This window comes from Trichomycterus rosablanca, chromosome 19, assembly GCF_030014385.1.
Source record: "Trichomycterus rosablanca isolate fTriRos1 chromosome 19, fTriRos1.hap1, whole genome shotgun sequence".
Taxonomy (NCBI): Eukaryota; Metazoa; Chordata; class Actinopteri; order Siluriformes; family Trichomycteridae; genus Trichomycterus; species Trichomycterus rosablanca.
This window is the reverse complement of record NC_086006.1, coordinates 2,492,653-2,513,092: the sequence shown is the minus strand read 5'-3', so window position 1 is coordinate 2,513,092 and position 20,440 is coordinate 2,492,653. Positions and strand designations below refer to the sequence as shown.

Here is a 20,440-nt window from a genome sequence, read left to right as displayed (position 1 = left end):
TCATTAAAATGTGCAAAATGTTTGCAGGATCACAAAAGCATCACATTTATTATAGAGTACAGTGTGGTGTCAGCATTTGGACATGAAGCTTACAGTGAAAGTTCACTCAAGTAAACGAGTAAAATGTTTTATTTTTGCGTTTTAAATAGCGAAATAAAACAAAGATAAATTAATGCAGTAAAAACTAATTGCACAATTACAGCAAACCGGATACAGTTAAGTTTACAGCGGTTATTGTGTAAGGCGGCGTCTTAAAAAATACTTCTTCTAATATATAGTGCACTGCTATAGAGTATAAACGCGTTTGGTTTATACCCTTCGTAGGGCACCTTTACAGGGAGTCGTACTATATTTGGGATTCAGCCTCAGTGTGTTATTGTTTTGAATGAGAAAATGATGTGCATGCCGGAGCGAGGCTAATCCTGAGTGTTTTATTCTACAAGAGTATGATTGTAGCCTATCCACGTATGTAACTATTTAACTAAAAGTATCGTAGAGATTTCAAATAATAAACATGTGTTAATGTGGATTAAGTTTGTTCTGCTCGGCTTATTCTAACGGTGCTAGCTAGCGATGCTAATTTGCTAATTATTTGTGCTAGCTAGTAAGATAGCGAATATCGGTTTAGAAGAATTATTATAATAATAATTATTATGATCATATGTCGCATTATTTTGGGAGGTTTATTATTGTGAATAAATGTCTGATATATCAGTGGGGGAACGTCGTGGGATTTAAGACTTTAATGAATGCAATCTGAAGTCAAAAGTGTACAAATTCAATCCAAAAATATTGGGACAGTAGGAGAAATATAAATAATATAAAATAAAGTCAGTAATAGCTTTTAAAAACCGTTTTAATCAGTATTTGAAAACAGGACATGTTTAAACACCGTCAGGACAGAGAATTGACTTTAAAACCTTCTGTAAAGGTTTCGGAACTAAATACACCTGTATACAAATACAAATTTAATGAGATTTTTGCCTCATAAAACACATATAAACACGTATATTGCTGTTCTTAATTGGCAGTTGTAGCCTAGCGGTTAAGTTACTGGACTAGTAATCGAAAGGTCGCTGGTTCAAGCCCCGCCACTGCCACTGTTGGGCCCTTGAGCAAGGCCCTTAACCCTCAATTGCTTAGACTGTACACTGTCGCAGTACTGTAAGTCACTTTGGATAAAAGCGTCTGCTAAATACTGAAAACGTAAATAATTGGAGACAGGTCTGGACTACAGACAGGCCAGTCTATCACCTGCTGCCACACTGTTGTACAGTGCTGAATGTGACTTGGTATCGTCTTGAGAAAACAAGCAGGGTCGTCCCTGAACTTCCCTAAAAAGCCTTTGTCTAGGTGGCAGCATGTGTTGCTTTGAAATGTGAATGTTCTTCAAGTATTGATGTAATGACACCTTTATACATAAGTTATTCACGACTGGCTTTTCAACTTTGCATTGGTAACAGCTGGGTGGTCATTTAACGCAAATGTAAACAGTTTTTAATTCGGACCCGTGAAACCACAGCACACGTTTTCACTTTATGTCAGTCCGACTCAAATAAAGTTGCCGGTCCTTCTGGGTTCTGTTGATGTATGAATTTGTGTAGATGTGTTGTTTACTGACGGTCTTTTTCCTAACACATGTGGTTCATTACTGAGGCTTCTTGGATTTTAATGCTGTGCCATGCCATCATGCTTCAGTTTTTAGCATCTTGCTGTATTTGGACAGTGGTAACCTAGTGGGTAGGGCTTTGAGCTAGTAACTGAATGGTTGAGAGTTTGAATCCCAGCTCTGCCATGCAGCCACTGTTGGGCCCTTGAGCAAGGCCCTTGACTCTCTCTGCTCCATGCAGAGACCACTTCCAACCACTTCCAAACAAGCTGGGATATGCAAAGAAAGATCTGTATATGTATAAATGACAAATAAAGGCGTTCTACTGTATTGTTGGGAGTTAAGAGCTGCTTTAAAAAGCAAGCTTAGAATGTAAACCCTGCCCAGACCCCCAAATAACATACTGTTCTAATATATTTAGAGCAAAGATGTGGTTAAATTTAGTGTAGTTGGTGTACCACCTTACAAATGAACAATATTGGACATTTAGACACATGGACACTGTTTTGATGGTTATATATTGGCATAGTTATAGATTATGACTTCTGTCTTCAACAGGATCGTCCCTATGATGAACTTTGAGGGCCTGGATCCAGCCCTGGGCGATTATGCGGCCAGCCTACATGGAGGCCTGGAGCCTGGTCTGGACTCTTCGCTGGACCCGGCCCTGCTTCAGGCCGTGGAGCTAAACCCGGATGGCCTGGCTGTACCCGTGGCAGAACCTGTGCACCTGATGGAGGGCATGTACTCTGAGCTGCACAGCGTGGCCTCTGAGGTCGGAGTGCCGGTCACAGCCACACACTTCGACCTGCACGAGGAGCTGCTGTGGATCGGGAACCATCGGGTACGAAGTGCAAAGTTTAACATTAGGACAACCTAATGAACAACATGGCAAACTAACGTCTCACGATAGAGGTTGTCAGGCACCCCTGTGATCAGCTGCCCTCGTAGGCGTTTTGACCGGTCAGCAGAGGCCGCAGTAGCTTGAGTGACGAGGAACCCTGTGTTAGCCAAAACAGCCCAGCCACTGGGAGGTGCACTTGTCAGTGGGCTCTCAGTGCTACTTCCAAGCCCTGATTTAAACTAGGAGGGTTGCATCAGGAGGGGCAGCTGACATAAAAACTGTGCCAAGTCTTAAATAGGGAGCAACCAAAAGAAGAAAAATGTAAATTGAGGATACATGCACCCTGTCTGTAATAGTCTCCATTTGTTATATTTATTACATATTTGGTATTCTAGGAATATTTAATTCTTCAAACACTTTCATTCTTTGGCTTTATTAATGGTAAAATATAAATGGGTTTCTTCTTCTTTCACAGGGACACGCAAGCTCCTTTTTCGGGCCCACCATGGGGCGTAACTCGTCCTTCCAGGTTCACCTGGCTGATGACATCCGGCACATTCAGAGCATGGACACGGGCGTCCTGTTTCTGACCAAGAGTAACCTGAAGTGCCTTACACGCGGGGGCCTGATCATGTTCGACTACCCGTTAGTTTCACATCAAAACACACACACACACACCATAGCTATGAGTTTGTAAAGGATTTACGATACTAATGAACACAGTAGATTTCCATAAGAAGGTTAAACAGAGGAAAACCCCCATAACATATTAAAGATAGTGTGAAGAAGTAAAGAAGTCACAGAAAGAGAACAGTTTCAAGTCCTAGCACGGTCATGAAATACACAGCCACATAAATGTATGTGTTTGGACGTTTTAGGATGGAGGAGAGTACCGACATGCACAGTCTGCTGCTCACTGACAGTAACACGGTTCTTCTAGGAGGCCTGCAGAATTACGTCTCTGAGGTGGATCTGAACACTGTCCAGGAGACACAGAAAGTAAGATCATCCGACTGCCTTTAACTCTATAACACAAAAACATGATATTTATTCTTTACACCTGCCAGTTCACAATATCATTCAATGATTATCTAAATCCATCAAACTAAATAAAGGGAAACATAAGACTAGTTGTAAATCTGCAGACAAAGCATAAAAAGGGGCCCCGTGGTAGAGTAGTTCCTCAGTTTCCCTTTTGCTGTTCATAAGAGGCGAACGAATGGGGTGCCTTGTATGTCGTGAGGTGCATGAAGAAGATGTCCTGGTGCATGGGGAGCATGATGTGCTGCAGCGGTCATTGCCTTAACATGTTTTTGGCTCCTATCTTGCATAGACAGGCAATTGGAGAAGCATGCTTCAATCAATCTGCTGGTCAGGGCTTGACCCGAGATCTCATCTGAGATCCCTAAAAGGCGTCGGCTCAGGATCAATTGCGAGATCGCTCGATTCCTGGTGCACAACCACTTTCATCAGCTCGTTGCCCTAACAAAGATACCCAACCTCCTCAAATTCTGGTCAGTGACCGACTTCAAAACCACCCTGATCTAGATCCCTGGGCAAAATATAAGTGTGGAATCAATGATGCAGACCCAGCTTAGAAATGACCCTTAGGTTACCATGGCATCAAAAGCAACCAAAACTAAATAAACATTAAAAGTTGGCATGCTTGTGTGCTGCCACGCGGCGTGTTGTAGGTGTTATGTAATTCACCATGGATGTTCCTGGTGTAGTGATCATAATGCACTTCCTCTTTTGTGGCCACATGTCTGGGAACGGGAGAGAAACATAAAACAGGATGTTTGCGTGTGAGGTCATGAGAAAAAAGCAACGTCGCTTTAAGATCCGATGTAAATGTGGGGGCTTTTCATGGGCTCGGATGATTTATCACAAAAGTTTTTAACCTATGGGGTTACGTTGTCTTTATTGTTGCTGAACGTCTAAAAGCCACAAAAGGTAAATTTTAGAAAAATTATTAGCCAATGTTTCTTAACTTACTGCAACTAGGTTCTGCAAAGTGTTATGGATCGACTGAGAACTAAAGAATCAGTGGGCTTGAAGCTGAAACTCAAAATGTCCCAAATTCAAACTTTAATCAATTTTGTTGTGCATGTAAAATGGGTGGAAACAGCAGTGCCTGAGTTCCGGGGGGTTCGAATCCCAGGCTTAAGACAGTATTTGAACCTAGCCATTATGGGGACACGTGTCAGTGCACCCTTAGTGCTGGTCCCAAGCCCAGATAATAGGAGGGTTGTGTCAGGAAGGGCATCCGACGTAAAAACTGTGCCAAATCGAACATGTGGGCGAATTATCTGCTGTGGCGACACCTAACGGGAGCAGCCGAAAGAAAACATCATCATCCTCATAGTGTAAGGATGGATGAATGACCTGCAGTTTAAATATAACCCTAATTAACACATGAACAACACTATAGGACAAATGAGGTTTGCAGACCAGAATGATCCCTCGTGGCGACCCCTATAAATAAACAAAAGTGATCATTATTTAGTAACAGCTTGGCAGTGGTGAGGCTTGAACTTGCAGCCTTCTGATTACTAGTCCAGTACATTAACCACTGAGCCAGCACTGCACTAAATATAATAGTACACCTCACAATGCCATTATAAAGAAACACTTTAGGCTATAATTAGTTAATGCATCTTCAGAATACAACGAGCAGTTGCGGATTAAGGACCTCGTTTAAGGGCCCAACTGTGGCAACCTGGCAGTGGTGGGGCTTGAACCGGCAACCTTCTGATTACTAGTCGTGTAGCTTAAGAAGACACATGAACAAAGGCCGTTCTGCCTGCATAACCAGCAAAGCAACTTTATTTCATCTCTCCAGCACAGGCACGAGAAGGAACCAGTGAAAGAAATGTGTACACCACTAACCGTATCTCGTGTGGGATGCAGCCCTCGTCCTTTAAAACCTGGAAACCATTGAGTAGGGACTGTGCATTTCATTAATTAATTAATGCTGTTGGAAGAACTTACTCATAGGACAAAACAAAAAAATGAACAGTGTGATGTTGCTTTTGCATACAGGCTTCATTTACTAACATAGGCGCTCTGCTGCGTGCACACCCGCCTGTCAGCCGTTTGTACCATTTGTTATTCATTTATTGTTTAATAACCATAGTTACAAAGTCAATACAGATGGTAATACCTGCATTCTAAATGGACTTGCCTTAGGTGGATTACTAATGCAAATGAAGGCTTTACTCTACACGTTCCCCACACATTCACTGTTATACATTGCTTGGATGATTTGCACTATTATTCACACTTGATTGTCAACCAGTGTTTGTTGTTGATGTGTTTGTTTGTTCTGATGTAGTTCACTGTGGAGGTTCCCGGTGTGGCAATCATGAGGCAGTCCAGCCGTTTCTTCTTCTGTGGACACACTTCTGGCAAGGTGAGAGGAAAGTGAAACAGGATGTTGTTTTGTGTGCAGGTTGTGAGAAAGCCTCATACTGTTTATGTAAAGCAGCAACTTTTCAGGACTGAAATGTGAGGGCTTTCCATAGTTATGGTACATTTTTTTACGGGCACAGGTGGCGTATCGGTCTATTACGCCAGCGAACTACTGCAAGATCCGGGTTTGACTCTTAGTGGTGCTGTCGGCCGGCCTGGTATCATGATTGGGGAAGGAGGCTGAAGCCCTGTTATGGATTGGCGCCCTTTCCGGGGTGCTTTCTGCTTTGCCCCCACAGTGTTTCTTGGTGGAATCAGGCCTGCCGCTACCCTGGCGAGGCAGTTAATGAAAAAGGAACAAGAAATAATTATAAAAGCATGTGAGGAATGATTAGCATAATTCTTGTTATTTTAATTTTCAGTGTTTTATCAGTTTATCTTTAAAATTTACTGCAAATTTGAGAAATATCGAATTTCAGACTGAAACTGAATTTAAAAAACAATGCCGGCGCCCAGGTGGCGCAGCGGGATATTCCGCTAGCACAACAGCATCGAGTTTCTGAACTCCTCGGTTCAAAACTCGGTGTTGCCACCGGTCGGCTGGGCGCCATCTAGCGGTCATAATTGGCAGTGCCTGCAGAAGATACTGGTTGGCCGCCGTGTCTGCAGGGTGGGGGCCGGACTGTGTGTGGGTAGGTGGGTCTTCATACGCTGTGTAAGGACCCTGATGGCCAGTGCTGGCAATCGATGCAACTGTGGAACCAGTGCTTGGATGTCGCAGCAGTTTAAAGCACTAGTCCACCACTGTTGAGACCTGACTGAATTTAAGGCCTAGTTCAGTGCTAAACTGAGTAAACTGGATGAGGAGCCTGATCCTGTACATGTGTGAAAGCCCTCTGTAAAAAATCCACTGCTGGCTGTTAAAAAGAAGTGGTCAGCAGGTTATTGTGTCTTGGAGCAGGCATGTGTTAGCCTGCAGCCCTTAATGGCAAGCAAGTGTTGAGTAAACGAAAGGTCTCTCGAGAGTGTATAGGTAAATCGTATCTAATGCAATAGGGCAAAATCCCCCAGAATGACTGAAATATAGCACTTCTTTCTTTCTTTTCTTTTGTGACGTGACAGGTGTCTCTGCGAGACCTGCGCACCTTTAAAACCGAGCACGAGTTCGACGCGTTCTCGGGCAGCCTGTCCGACTTCGACGTGCACGGTAACCTGCTGGCGGCGTGCGGCTTCTCCAGCCGGGGTCTGAACGGCCTGACGTGCGACCGCTTCCTCATGGTGTACGATCTGCGCATGATGCGAGCCGTCACCCCTCTGCAGGTGCACGTGGACCCGCTGTTCCTCCGCTTCATCCCCACGTACACCTCGCGGCTGGCCATCATCTCCCAGACGGGTACGTGACTCCTCGCACGGAGAGCGCGGTGCAGGATACGATTCAAATGCGTGTTTATGAGCGTCAGATTTGAATGTGAACTGATGTAACCTGATGTAACGTTTCAGCGTTATCTAAAGAACGGAATTTATGAGGTCTTTTTCTGCTGCCTGTGTGCGAGGCTATTTAGGAAAAACAAAACGTTGTTCCCGAGGACGTGGGCTGTGAGGAGTTTTGCATGTTTTTATCTCCACATTTGTACGTCCTGAACGTGCAGCAGCTGATGTGCCCCTAGGCGTGAGTGAAAATATGTGTGTGCTGCCCATGTGATGGTTGGCACCCTGTCCAGGGTGTGTTTCCAGGTGGAACCTGACCCACAGTGACCCTGTCCATGATAAAGCAGTTATCAATTATTTATTGGCTCTTCTCCCCCCCTTTTCACCCAGTCCAGTTGTGACCAGTTGGAACTCATTTCTCTCTCTTTCTCTCTCTTGTTACTGCTGCCGCCACGCCCACCCCGATCGAGGAGGGCAACATGCACCCAGCCGATCGCCAATGGATGTGAAGAGCCACGCGCTGCTATCAGGCGTCTCGACCGGTCAGCAGAGATCCTAATTGCCCCAGCGACGAGGAACCCATTCAGACATTGTCCCTCCCCCAACAGGCACACAGCCAATCGTGTCTGTGTAGCGCTCGGCCTTTCCGACGTGTGTTTCCGGGGAAACCGGACCCGCCTCAACCCTGATCAGGATAAAGCATGAAAATGAGACACATTGTGCAACGGAATTGTGCATTTATTTATAAACTAGAGGGTGGCGCTGTCGTCTCACTGTAGGAAGGTCCTGCGTTCCATTCCCCAGGTGGAGTTTGCATGTTCTCTCCATGTCTGCGTGGGTTTCCTCCAGGAGCTCTGGTTTCCTCCCACAGTCCAAAGACATGCAAGTGACCTGAACTGATACAAAATTGTCCATGACTGTTTGATATTAAAAACTGATGGATCTACCTGTCCTGTCATGAATGGAACCAAAGTGTGTAAACCATGATGTTAAAATCCTAATAAATACATAAATTAATCAATTAATTAAGTTTCTCTTGGCTTCCCCGTACAGGTCAGTATCAGTTCTGTGAGCCCACCGGTCTGGCCAGTCTGGCTGATGTTTTCCATGTGAACACGGTCGGCCAGCTGCTCATGAGCTTCGACGTGTCGAGCAGTAAGCAAGCGCTGGCGTTCGGAGACTCGGGCGGCTGCGTGCATCTGTGGTCCAGCGCGCCCGACGTCACCTTCAACGACTACTCCAGAGAGACCGAGCTGGCGCTGCCGTGCCACGTGGACTCGCTGCCCCAGCTGGACTGGAATCACGAGCTGTTGCCACTTTCTCTGGTTCCCATGCATCTCACCAGCACAGAGCCTCTGCTGTCAGACTGGCCCAGCAACCTGATCATTCCCAGCCCCAGGTATGGTGATTTTATGCAGCTGATGCGCTTCTGCCCTCTAGTGTCCACCAATATTGTAAATACTTGCTCTTTAATTCTCACCACAGCTGGCAGTGCATTGTTCTATTGTGTTTATGTCACAGACACGCACCTTCAGTGGACATAGAGATTTTGAGGACGATGAAGACAGTTGGGTTTATTGGATACGCTCCGAACCCTCGTACTCGCCCGAGAAATCAGGTACGCCACCCAAAAAAGTGCTTTAAATTCACAGCCACACTGCAGAACAATTCAAATACACAAAGGAATGAATCCTCTGGGATCCAGCATTTGAATCTCGACGGTGCTGTCAGATGGTAGGGTGTGTAGATCATCACAGACATGATTGGTTATGTCTGAGGCAGTGGGAAAGTGGGCAAGGGGGATAGCCAAACAGCTGGTCCCATGCCTGGATAAAATGGACGGTTGCATTAGAAAAGGCATTCGGCATAAAGATGTGCCAAATCAGGTATGCAGACCAGAATGATCCCCCGTGGCGACCCCTAAAAATAAACGTGAGTAGCGATAAGGAATGGTAATTATCCAATAGCAACTTGGAGGTGATGGGGCTTAAACTGGCAGCCTTAGTCCAGTACCTTATCCTCTGAGCTACCACTGTCCTAAATACAATACTACAGCTCACAATTCCAGTATTGAGGAACATCTTAGGGAATGCCCTAATCTGTTTCAGAATACAACTTAAACAATTAAGGATTAAGGGCCTTGCTCAGGGGCAGGTAAAACCGGCAACCTTAGTCATGTATCTTAACCAAAGAGCTACCACTGAGTAACTGATCATTTACAATTACTTACTTATTCATCACATCCTAACGTCTCTTTTTCATTCCGTCTGTTGCGTTTGTGTTTGTCAGGTCCCGTATAAGATAAAAGAGGTGGAGCTGGAGTACGACAGCTACAGTCAAGTTCCTGAGTCTCCGATTGGTCGAGAAGAGGAGCCTCACCTCTACATGGTGCCAAAGAAGTACAGAAAGGTATCGGGTGCTATTGGCGTCTGAATATTATTTATTCTTGTTGAGTAGATGAGGCAGTGCTGACACTTTTATACCCACCAGGTCACCATCAAATACTCCAAACTGGGGCTGGAGGACTTCGACTTCAAGCACTATAACAGAACTCTGTTTGCTGGCCTGGAGCCTCACATACCCAACGCGTACTGTAACTGCATGATTCAGGTGTGCGAACGTCACTTCAGAATTTCAAAATCAAATTGTGTTAAAGTAAAGGGATTAAATCATCTCATTTTAAATACAGTATAATGTTTCCAAATTGTATAATAAAGTGCTTTATGTGGTGATTTATTAGACAACAATAAAAGTCTTTGAAGTGCTAACATATATACAACCCCAATTTCAAAAAAAGTTGAGACAGTAAGTAAAATGAAAATAAAAACACCAAGCAATTCTGCCCTGCCACAGATTTGATTTGCATTTATTGGACATTTATGCATTTATGTCTCTTGCTGTGGTTTGGTGGAGTCCTAAAACCCTAAAAAATGGATTTGTAACCCTTTCTAGACTGATGTATTCAAACGTTTTCACCTTTTCTGGTGTTTTCTTTCTCCCTGCTATAGTGTTCCTGTAGAATGTTTAAGATGAATGAGATTTGTGTTGTACTGGAATAGATTTGTGACTTTATATCGAACACAGTCATGGACAATTTTGTATCTCCAATTCACCTCACTTGCACGTCTTTGGACTGTGGGAGGAAACCGTAGCACCTGGAGTAAATTCACGCAGACACGGGGAGAACATGCAAACTCCACACAGAAAGGACCCGGACCGCCCCACCTGGGGATCGAACCCAGGACCTTCTTGCTGTGAGGCGACAGTGCTACCCACTTAGCCACCGTACCGCCCTGTGACTCAAATAAAGCAACTTATAATTTTGAATGAGTACAGTACAAGCAAATGAGGGTTAAGCGTCTTGCTTAGGAGCCCAACCTTCTTTGGGTAATGTCATGTTTTGCTTTTGTTTATAAAGCTTATTGTGACTTTAACCCTTGTGTAGTCTTAACATTCTGTACTCACCTTGTCCTATAGGGTTTTATTTCAGTTTAATATCAGGTTGAAGTAATATTAATAGGATCTTATCTGCTGATAATTATATTGGTGGGTCAGTTTTGACCCTTAATTCAACACAAGTGTAAAATACAGGTTGTCTATTCAGCACATAAACGTTCAAATGTAGAAGTTTCCCGTGTCAGAGTTTTATCTAGATTCTCCCTCATGGAATTACCAAGAGGAAACTTAGGATCTTTAATGTATTTAGTATGTTGTCATGGTGATGGTGAACGCTGGCGCATTTGGCTGCCGCTACCGTTGCCGTATTTTATTTTATTTTATTGTATTTTATTTTATTTTTATCGTAATTTTCTTTCATTTTCATCTTTTCGCACACTCCTGTGGTCACTAGCCATTCGTGCATTTTTGGGTCGTGAGAGTTACGCTGGTGTGTTTGGATGCCGCTTCTCCCCCAGTGAAACTGTTTGAACGAAAACATTGCACGAAACATTTTACTGTATTTTATGCATTGGATTTGGGATCTTTTTTACTGTGCTTGTGTTGCTGATGCTTCTATGATGTGGAGCGGTGTATCCGGAGCAGTGAGAGTTAGCGGATAACTCCTTTCTCTGTCAATGTGGATTGTTTTGAATTGCTCCTTTGGCTGCTGGAATTGGATGGCTTGGAGTCTCTGCAACTTTTCTGGTCTAGACAACGTCTGTGGTCTCATCATGACGATGGAGCGCTCTTTCAGTGAACTCTATGCTCTGGGACATTCACGGTATAAACCTCCAACATCTTTACTGCTCCACCGCGACCTTGGTATTTTGCAAAGGCCTAAATATTCCCACCGAGCCTCAGTTCGGACTTTTGTTTACCAACAGCATGCTAACAGCAACATTCCCTCACTCTGGTCACTGCAACGCCGTGAGGTTGCCAAGGTGATGCTAGGCTCCTCCCACCAGAAGTACGGAATTCTCATCTGCAGCAGTGTTCAAAACCCTCAAAACATCTTTTCCAGCTGACTCAGAACTGTGCCACATGTTTGGTGTTTCCTATGTTTGTAAATGTGTATTTTATTTATTTTTGCTTAGTAAATGTGTTTTAAATTTATTTTGCTTAGCTTTTCTATATTTTTATTGTACAGTGTCCTTGGGTGTCATGAAAGGCGCTTTTCAAATAAAATTTTTTATTTATTTATTTTTAAAGCAATTACTAAGGGATTTCACCATTTATATGAAGACATGCTGGAAATGTACAGGCTTCGCTGTCAGCCGTGTTAATGTGTAACGTTTTCTCTCGGCTGAATAGGTGCTGTATTTCTTAGAGCCAATCAGGTGCCTGGTACAGAATCATCTGTGTCAGAAAGAGTTCTGCTTGGCCTGTGAGCTCGGCTTCCTCTTTCATATGCTGGATCTGAGCAGAGGAGACCCCTGCCAGGTACACGCTGGTTATATGATCAATGATATATGACGATACGTCGCATTATTAAGGAAAATAAGTAAAAATACATTTTTGTATGTACCATGCTGTGTTCTCACTCCAGGCCAGTAACTTCCTGAGGGCATTCCGGACGATTCCAGAGGCGTCGGCGCTCGGGCTGATCCTGGCAGACTCTGACGAGCAGACTGGGAAAGCCAGACTGGGCCGCCTAATCCAGAGCTGGAACTGCTTCATCCTAACGCAGCTGCACCAGGAGACCCAGGAACAGGAGGGGCCTCAGGCCTACAGAGGGACGAGCAGGTGAGGCCGACCCATGCCACGCCCTCATGCTGAAAAAGTTATTTAATAAGTTTATTTTTTTATTTTTATATATATATATATAAATATGCTGGGTTAAAAATATACATACGTGGCATTCTAATTCCTAAGTGATTATGATTATATGGGCACAGAGAAGTCATCAGCTGTATATAAAAGGGATTTTTAGATTAACTTCACAACAAAAAATACATGGAACAGTGGTCTTATGCCAAAATTGGGAGTGAGGGATGGGACTGACACTCTTGGTTCTTCTTCCTCCAAGTCCTTTGTAAGTGGCAAACATTTGCCAAGCTTTAAGGTGGCGATTTTAACGCTGATTTTTAAAGCTTGCTTGACGGTGGACAGTCACCTGTTTTTCAGCAGCTTGTAATCCATAATAAGTCAGATTTTTGGTGGTCGTTGAATTACATTTGACCATACAGCTACATTAAAATGATTTGTCTTTTTAATATTTGCTTGCTCATTATTTTGATGTGTGTGTGTGTGTGTGTGTGTGTGTGTGTGTGTATGCATGCAGCACGCCGGGCTCTTCGGTGGAGTCGGTGATCGGCAGGCTGTTTGGCTGCGAGGTGGAGAACAGCAGTCTGTGCCGCTGTGGGAAGGAGACACTGCGCTCCTCTCTCACTCTGCTCTTCACCCTGCACTACCCGGAGTACAGCTCCCTCGGTATCAACACACTAACTCCACGTTTCTCACGTGTATAAATAGAGCGAGCAAGCTTTGATAGCATTAAAGAAATTATAGCTGGTCCTTTTTACTCAGAAACACCATACTGGGATGTGTGTTAACACAGTGTTTAATGCATTCATCTGTGCTGCTTTTTAGAGAAGGTCCCAGAGTATGACTTTGCTGAAATACTGAAAAAAAGCATCTGTCTGGAGCAGAGCACACAGGCCTGGTGTGAAAACTGTGAAAAATATCAGCCTACAGTAAGTCTTTCTATCTTTTTGTGTCTTTATTTTAGCCAGAGCTGCACTTTAGAACTTTATTTATATTTTATTTCTTTCAGATCCTTGCCTACATATTTATAATTTAGGGGTTGCCACAGTGAAAATGGTCCTTGGCTTGGAATCGGCACTGAGAGCGCCCTGACAAGTTTACCTCCCAATGACAGATATGGTGCTTGTTGTTCTGCCCAGAGAGTAGATTTATTGTCTCATTAGACCAGAAAATCTTTGTAAATGATCAAGGCCGCTGTGCTCCTGGGTCACTCCGATCCTCGGATATGGTTTAATATTCTTGCTCTAATCTGTGCCTTGCCAGAATGTGATCACAGAGACGGGGCTTCATGGTTTGGTTTCCATCCTAACAAGGGGTCTGAATTCTTTCGGAATCCACTCTATATTTAAATCTTATGCCTTAGACTTTTTAACATATTTTAGCCAAGATTCCTAGCGCGTTAATCTCTCTCGACAGTTTATATCTGCTGTATTTGTTGTAATGTAGGTGCAGACCCGGAACATTCGTTGTCTGCCGGATGTGCTGGTGATAAACTGTGAGGTGAACAGTGTTAAAGAAATGGAGTTCTGGAAAGCGCAAGCCGAGGTGAGCTATCCCAGATCTAGTTCTCTGTATATGTACTAAAAGTGGTCTGTAACTTATGCATAATTATTTTATCAATGTTGGTTTTTTTTATTTTCATCAGCTGGTCAGGATCACACTGGGTCTGGCTCCAGTCTTACCAGTACTGGGCTAGCGCTTTGTAAACAATGTTCTAAATTGTATTGTTTTATATGAACTATATGTAAAAACAGCACAACAGCTTGTTACCATACAGTCCAGTTGTACTGCTCACCGTTCTGCTTATCTAGGTATTTTTTGTTTAATTGTTTTATTTGAAACTTGTGTCACATGAAGACTTACACTTTTTATATTTATATTAAATAATGGTTTATTTGTAGACTATTGACAACTCATTACTTTTCTCTGCAGTACGCATTTAACAAAGCTCTGAAGAAAGAAGCAGCAGAGCCTCCAAAACCCAAAGAGCCCCTCCCTACAGAGTGGTGTACAGAGTAAGACTTGTCCGTTTACACTGCACCGGTCATCCCACTGTACACACACGGGTCACTTTGCTGAAACAAGCTCTGAATAAAATGTTAATACGATTAGAATGTGAAACATAATACATAGGACAATGAAGAAGAAACAAAGCTTTTATAATAATTAGTTAAACTTGAACGATTATCTTTGTTGATTTAAACAGTGATGAGTTTTACAGCGTGGAGAGTTTAACCTTAGACACGCGGGCCGAGGATTTAAGGCACGTGTGGATTCCGCTCAGTATAAAGGTCTGTATAAGTAAGACGAACGGCCTGGAGGTATCGAGCTGGACTGAGACGGACGAGGTGAGGAGTTTCCTGAAATGCTCTGTGTTTACAGTAATATACACTAATATTTAATTAATGTAAATGTATTTAACAAGTTGACACTAATATTCTTGTGTATTGCGTTTGTATTTCTCAGTTAAGTGCAGAAGAAGAGGCGGAGGGAGCTGCTGTGTATGACCTAGTAGTGTCAGTGCCTCATGTTCTCGACCAGCGCACGGGGGGCAACCTGGTTGCTCATATTAAAGTGGGGGAGACCTACCACCAGAGGAAAGAGGTCAGACGCACAGGGTTTGGAGAATCCAGTGAATGCAGGAATCAAATCACTAAACTGAAACGTTTTGCTTATACATCTAAATGATTTTTTAAATTTAGGGGGTCACGCATCAGCAGTGGTACCTCTTCAACGATTTCTTAATCGAACCCATCGATAAGGTAAAGACATACAGATCACACACACACACACACACACACACACACCTGCTTCCTTCTTTTCTTGTGGATAAAGATGCATTAAAATGTGCTGATTTCTCACAGACTGAAGCGGCTCAGTTCGACGTGACCTGGAAGGTGCCGGCCATCATTTACTACGCCAAGAGGAACTACCACACTAAATATGACCTACGCAGTAAGAAGCAAAATAAAATCTGCTCTGTGTTTCCCTATTAAATCTGTTTCTATTCTGGTTTCAAACCCGCTGCCTCTACCGTCCACAGTTAAAAACCCGATCGAAGCCAACGTGCTGTTGACAGAAGCCTCGCTGGCTCGTAAACAGAGGAAGAGTCACGCCACCTTCATCCCCCTCATGGTGAGTGAGATGCCTCAAGCTGGAGACCTCGTAGGACTGGATGCAGAGTTCGTCACGCTCAACCAGGTCAGTACGACTTTAGTTTCTTCTTCCTTTAAACTTAATATTGTTTCATTTTGTTAACGTGTGCCATGTGAGCCCAGTAATTTAAGATGGGAATCTCCAGAAATGGTACAATTTGTTTTAAGAATTAAAATGATAAAAATCTTTAAAGACAAAATCACATTCAAAAGACAATCATAACAATAATAATAATTAATAATAATAATAATTTGTACTGAAACCTGTTTCTTAACAGCCTATTTATTGATTATTTTTTTGATATGTTAAACGATGTGTTTTTACTACCTTTATTCCTGAACGTGTTCATAACTTGCTCACTTGTAATGATGGTACAGGAAGAGGCCGAGCTACGCAGCGATGGCACAAAGTCTACCATAAAGCCGAGTCAGATGTCTGTGGCTCGCATTACGTGTGTGAGGGGACAGGGGCCCAATGAGGGGGTTCCGTTCATTGATGATTACATCTCTACACAGGAGCAGGTGAGTGTAACTCACTGAGTGTAAGTCTGTCTGTATCAAGTATTACAGACCGCAGTTTTTAAGTGCTATAGAATCGCTGCGATCAAAGCGTGTCTACCGCTATAAAGAGTTACTGTTTAGCTTATTTGATAATAGTGACAAAAAGTGATGAAATGCAATTATTTCTAAGACATTAACTTACAAAAATTGTTCCTGTGTTTTGTTTTAACTTTCGTTTTATATTAAAATAGTCATTTACTGTTATTCCAGAGTTATAGCTCAGGTGGTGCAGCGGCCTAAAACACTTAATAAATGTAGTTAATAATTGTGATATGTTTGTAATTTTAACTACAAAAGAAACAAATAATTTATTTTGCATTTTTTTTTTATTTGTTTCCTCTTTTGTTCCAGGTGGTTGACTACTTGACGCAGTACTCGGGTATCAAACCCGGCGATCTGGATGCCAAGATTTCCTCTAAGCATTTAACGACTCTGAAGTCCACTTATCTCAAACTGCGTTTCCTCATCGACACTGGAGTGCGTTTTGTTGGTCACGGGTTACAGAAGGACTTCCGAGTCATAAACCTGCTGGTGAGTTTGATTTACACCTTTTGTTGGACGCTTGCTGTAGTAAAGTGGAATTTAAATAATCTTCCGATATATAATGTAATATGTTAATATCAGATGTGTATTGACCTGTTAACTGTATATAGGTTCTAAAAGACCAGGTGATCGATACAGTTTACCTCTTCCACATGCCCAGGAAGAGAATGATCTCCCTGAGATTCCTTGCTTGGTATTTCCTTGGTAGGTTCTCTAAACTTATTAGGCTTTTCTTCGGTGCACTTACGATCAGCATTCAGTCCAGTTTAGATGTTTTCTTGGTGCTTTTGTTCAGACTTGAGCATTCAGAGTGAGACCCACGACAGCATCGAGGACGCCCGCACCGCTCTGCAGCTGTACAGGAAGTACTTGGACCTGAGTCACGGGGGGCAGGAGGATTTCCGCAAAGTTCTTAAGGGCCTCTATGAAAAGGGTCGCAAGCTTGACTGGAAGGTGCCAGAAGCAGATCCTGCGGATGGACAGGGTAGCCCAAAAGGTATTTCATTTAGGTGTATTATGATTTCTTATACAGTCATCACATTCTGACTGGTGTCACCGGTTCTGACACACGTGAAGCCACCAAATGCTACTTTACACTAAGAAGTGCTGATGTTCGTCTAGGCTCTGGTTCTTATGAGGAATCTTTGTAGGCCAGACACTTTTAGCCCTGTACACTATAAATATATTTGCTTTTGCTTTAGTTCACTAGAGTCCAGAATTATTTATTTTATTTATTTTCATCTCTTCTAAATTTCTGTAGATATTCTGTAGAATAGTGTGCTGCTTGTTGAGACCTTAAGCTGCTTTATAGGGCGGCACGGTGGCTAAGTGGGTAACACTGTCGGCTCACAGCAAGAAGGTCCTGGGTTCGATTCCCAGGTGGGTCCTTTCTGTGTGGAGTTTGCATGTTCTCCCTGTGTCTGCATGGGTTTACTCCGGGAGCTCCGGTTTCCTCCCACAGTCCAAAGACGTGCAAGTGAGGTGAATTGGAGATACTAAATTGTCCATGACTGTGTTCGATATAACCTTGTGAACTAATAAATCTTGTGTAATGAGTAACTACCGTTCCTGTCGTGAATGTACAAACAAGCTGCTTTATACGAGGGTTTTTAACTCTATTTATTAAGAATTTTAAAAACAAATCACATCACTTTTCTACACAGTCACCTTCCGATGCATTCTTCCAGCGTTGTACCAACTTTTTAATGCCGTCAGCAAAACATGTTTTTGGTTGAGCTCGTAGCCACTGATGGCAGCGCTGCTTTCACATCATCACATGAACATCTTCTTCCTCTTAAAGCTTCTTCGAGCGTCCAAAAAGGTGGAAATCAGATGGAGCTAAATCCCGACTATAAGCGTCTCTCAGTCTCTCGGACACGACCGATTACTCCTCCCACCCTCATCGCTTATAACTTATAAAAATATTAAAGTGCCCATATATTAAAGATCCTTGTATTACTGCGAAGTTTAGATATGTGATCAAACGCGAGTGTGTTGAGTCGATTCAACCAACTATCAATTACATTTGGTTAATTAGTGGAATGATTAACTGGGTGCAGCCACTGTTGAACCCTCGAGCAAGGCCCTTAACCTTCTTGGCTTCAGGGGCATCACACAAGGCACTCTGACCTCAGCTTCCAAAAAAGTTTAATTGTGCTGTACATGTATATATGTAAAATGGCATATAAGGCTATTTTATTCTGTTCTGTAGTATTCTAAAGAGCCCAAAGGCTTCACACATGTCGGACGGTGCTTGTTCTAGTCTGCAGTCCTGCTCAGCCAGTTTGGAAACTTGAATTTTGACTAAATGTGTATTTTGCATTACAATTACACTGATATTACCATTAGTGTGTTTTCTTGCGCTAACAACAATGACAAGACTTGTATATAAAAAAGATCCTTTGTCTTTGTTAGGTACTGCCGTGTTCCCTCCAGTTCTAGGCTTATAAGCAGAGACTGCACCATTCCCACCAGAGAGACGACTCCCGAATCTCTCACCTGTCCAGCACTCTTCAGTATCACTGACCAAACCAGCCGAGGATTCCTCCCTACGATCTTAGTCAGACTCTAAGTGAAGCAGAAAGTAAACCCTGAATGTGTTGGTTTGAGTAAAATGGACATGCAGTGAGGAAATGACTTTCCATCATTTCCTGTCCTGTAGACGTCATACCGCACTGCTTGAACGAACTGAACATTATTATCAAGTGGAGTGTCAGCAGACAGAGACACAAATACTTTTATACCTGCATTTTGTACCCAGTGTTAATGAAGTTACCAGTGTGAAATAAGTACAATTCTGACCAAACATTTCAGACAAGATTAAACGGAGAGTAAATCATGGTGGAATTTTAAAATTGAGGGATGCACGTTTTCGAGTCCAAAATCCACTTGATATTAAAGTTTAGCGCCGCTCAGGTGGCGCAGCGGTAAAAAGAAACGCGCTGCAACCAGGGCTGGATTCTGAGAACGTGGTATCGAATCCAGCCTTGCTTTACCGGTTCGAAGCTGAGTGGCTATATGAGCAACGATTGGCCGGTTGCTCATATGGGGGGTGGGACAAAGAACCGGATGTGGGTCTCTCTCTGTCAGAATGCGATTGCGTTCTCTGCCGGCTGATTGGAGGCGCTTACACAGAGATGGGAGAGGGTGCCCTTAGGGTGTGTCTCTCCGCATGCAACGCTAGGTGGCGCCAAAACTCGTCAATGTGTGGGTGGCAAAGATGCATCTGGCTGCTGCTCGTGTTTCGGAGGGGATACGGGTTAGCTTCAATCACCTCCGTCGGGGCAGGGTTCGGCATAGACAGAGAGGAAGCACGATGCTAATTGAACAATTGGATGCGCTAAAAAAAGGGGAGAAAAAGGGGTAAAAAAAAAAAAAAAAAGTTTAGCAACACATTTTTAAACACACATTCTATCCATGTTTTGGGAGGTTTCTAACCTACCAATGAATCATCAGAAGATTCATCAAGAGATGCCGTGGCAAGTGAGTCTGAATGTTCTTTTCGAGTGGAACAGGACATTGTTGTTATACTGAATACAAATGAAATGTGTTTTTGCATTTATGTGTTTTTGAAATGTTGTTTTTTGCATTTTTGTATCTGTGAGGCAGCTGAATAAAATGTTTTCACTCTAAATGGTCCTGTATCATCAGTGCTCATCATCGAATAGCATCACATTATCACATTATGGGGTGGCACCGTGGATCAGTGGGTCACCTCACAGCAAGAAGGTCCTGGGTTTGATTCCCAGGTGGGGCGGTCCGGTCCGGGTCCTTTCTGGATGGAGTCAGCATGTTTTTCTAGTGTCTGTGTGGATTTCTGTCCAGGAGTTCTGGTTTCCTCCCACAGTACAAAGACGTGTAAGTGAGGTGAATTGGAGCTATAAAATTGAACTTGAACTGATGAATTATGGGTAACCTATACTCTCATGAATGGAACCAGAATGTGTAAAACAATGATGTTAAAATCCATGGTCAAGGTTAACATCTCACCTTTTTAGAACGTATAAACAGATAAATGGGAGACTTGTCAATATCTATGCTATGGCCAAAAGTATGTGGATACCCCTCCTAAATATTTCATAACAGGTACATAAAATTAATTTTAAAAATAAAATTAGATGCTTTTGTAGACAAAGTTTAGGAAGGTCCTTTCCTGTTTCAACATTACAGTGCGTCTGCATTAATAGA

The 20,440-nt window shown here is 43.1% G+C and overlaps 1 protein-coding gene across 1 annotated transcript; it reads left to right on the top strand.

Annotated features, from left to right (window-relative positions):
* The first annotated feature begins 387 nt into the window (after window positions 1–387).
* Window positions 388–19,886, top strand: pan2 (poly(A) specific ribonuclease subunit PAN2). The gene is made up of 26 exons (XM_063015312.1): window positions 388–465; window positions 2,168–2,453; window positions 2,929–3,098; window positions 3,332–3,452; window positions 5,788–5,865; window positions 6,987–7,257; window positions 8,346–8,691; window positions 8,814–8,910; window positions 9,582–9,701; window positions 9,783–9,902; window positions 12,042–12,170; window positions 12,277–12,473; window positions 13,012–13,160; window positions 13,320–13,423; window positions 13,941–14,039; window positions 14,427–14,509; window positions 14,701–14,842; window positions 14,961–15,098; window positions 15,197–15,256; window positions 15,359–15,449; window positions 15,538–15,695; window positions 16,028–16,171; window positions 16,562–16,741; window positions 16,864–16,957; window positions 17,049–17,249; window positions 18,668–19,886. Exons 2-26 carry the CDS (start codon window positions 2,178–2,180, stop codon window positions 18,700–18,702), a joined length of 3,603 nt encoding a protein of 1,200 aa, XP_062871382.1. The 5' UTR covers window positions 388–465; window positions 2,168–2,177; the 3' UTR covers window positions 18,703–19,886.
* The last annotated feature ends 554 nt before the right edge of the window (window positions 19,887–20,440 follow it).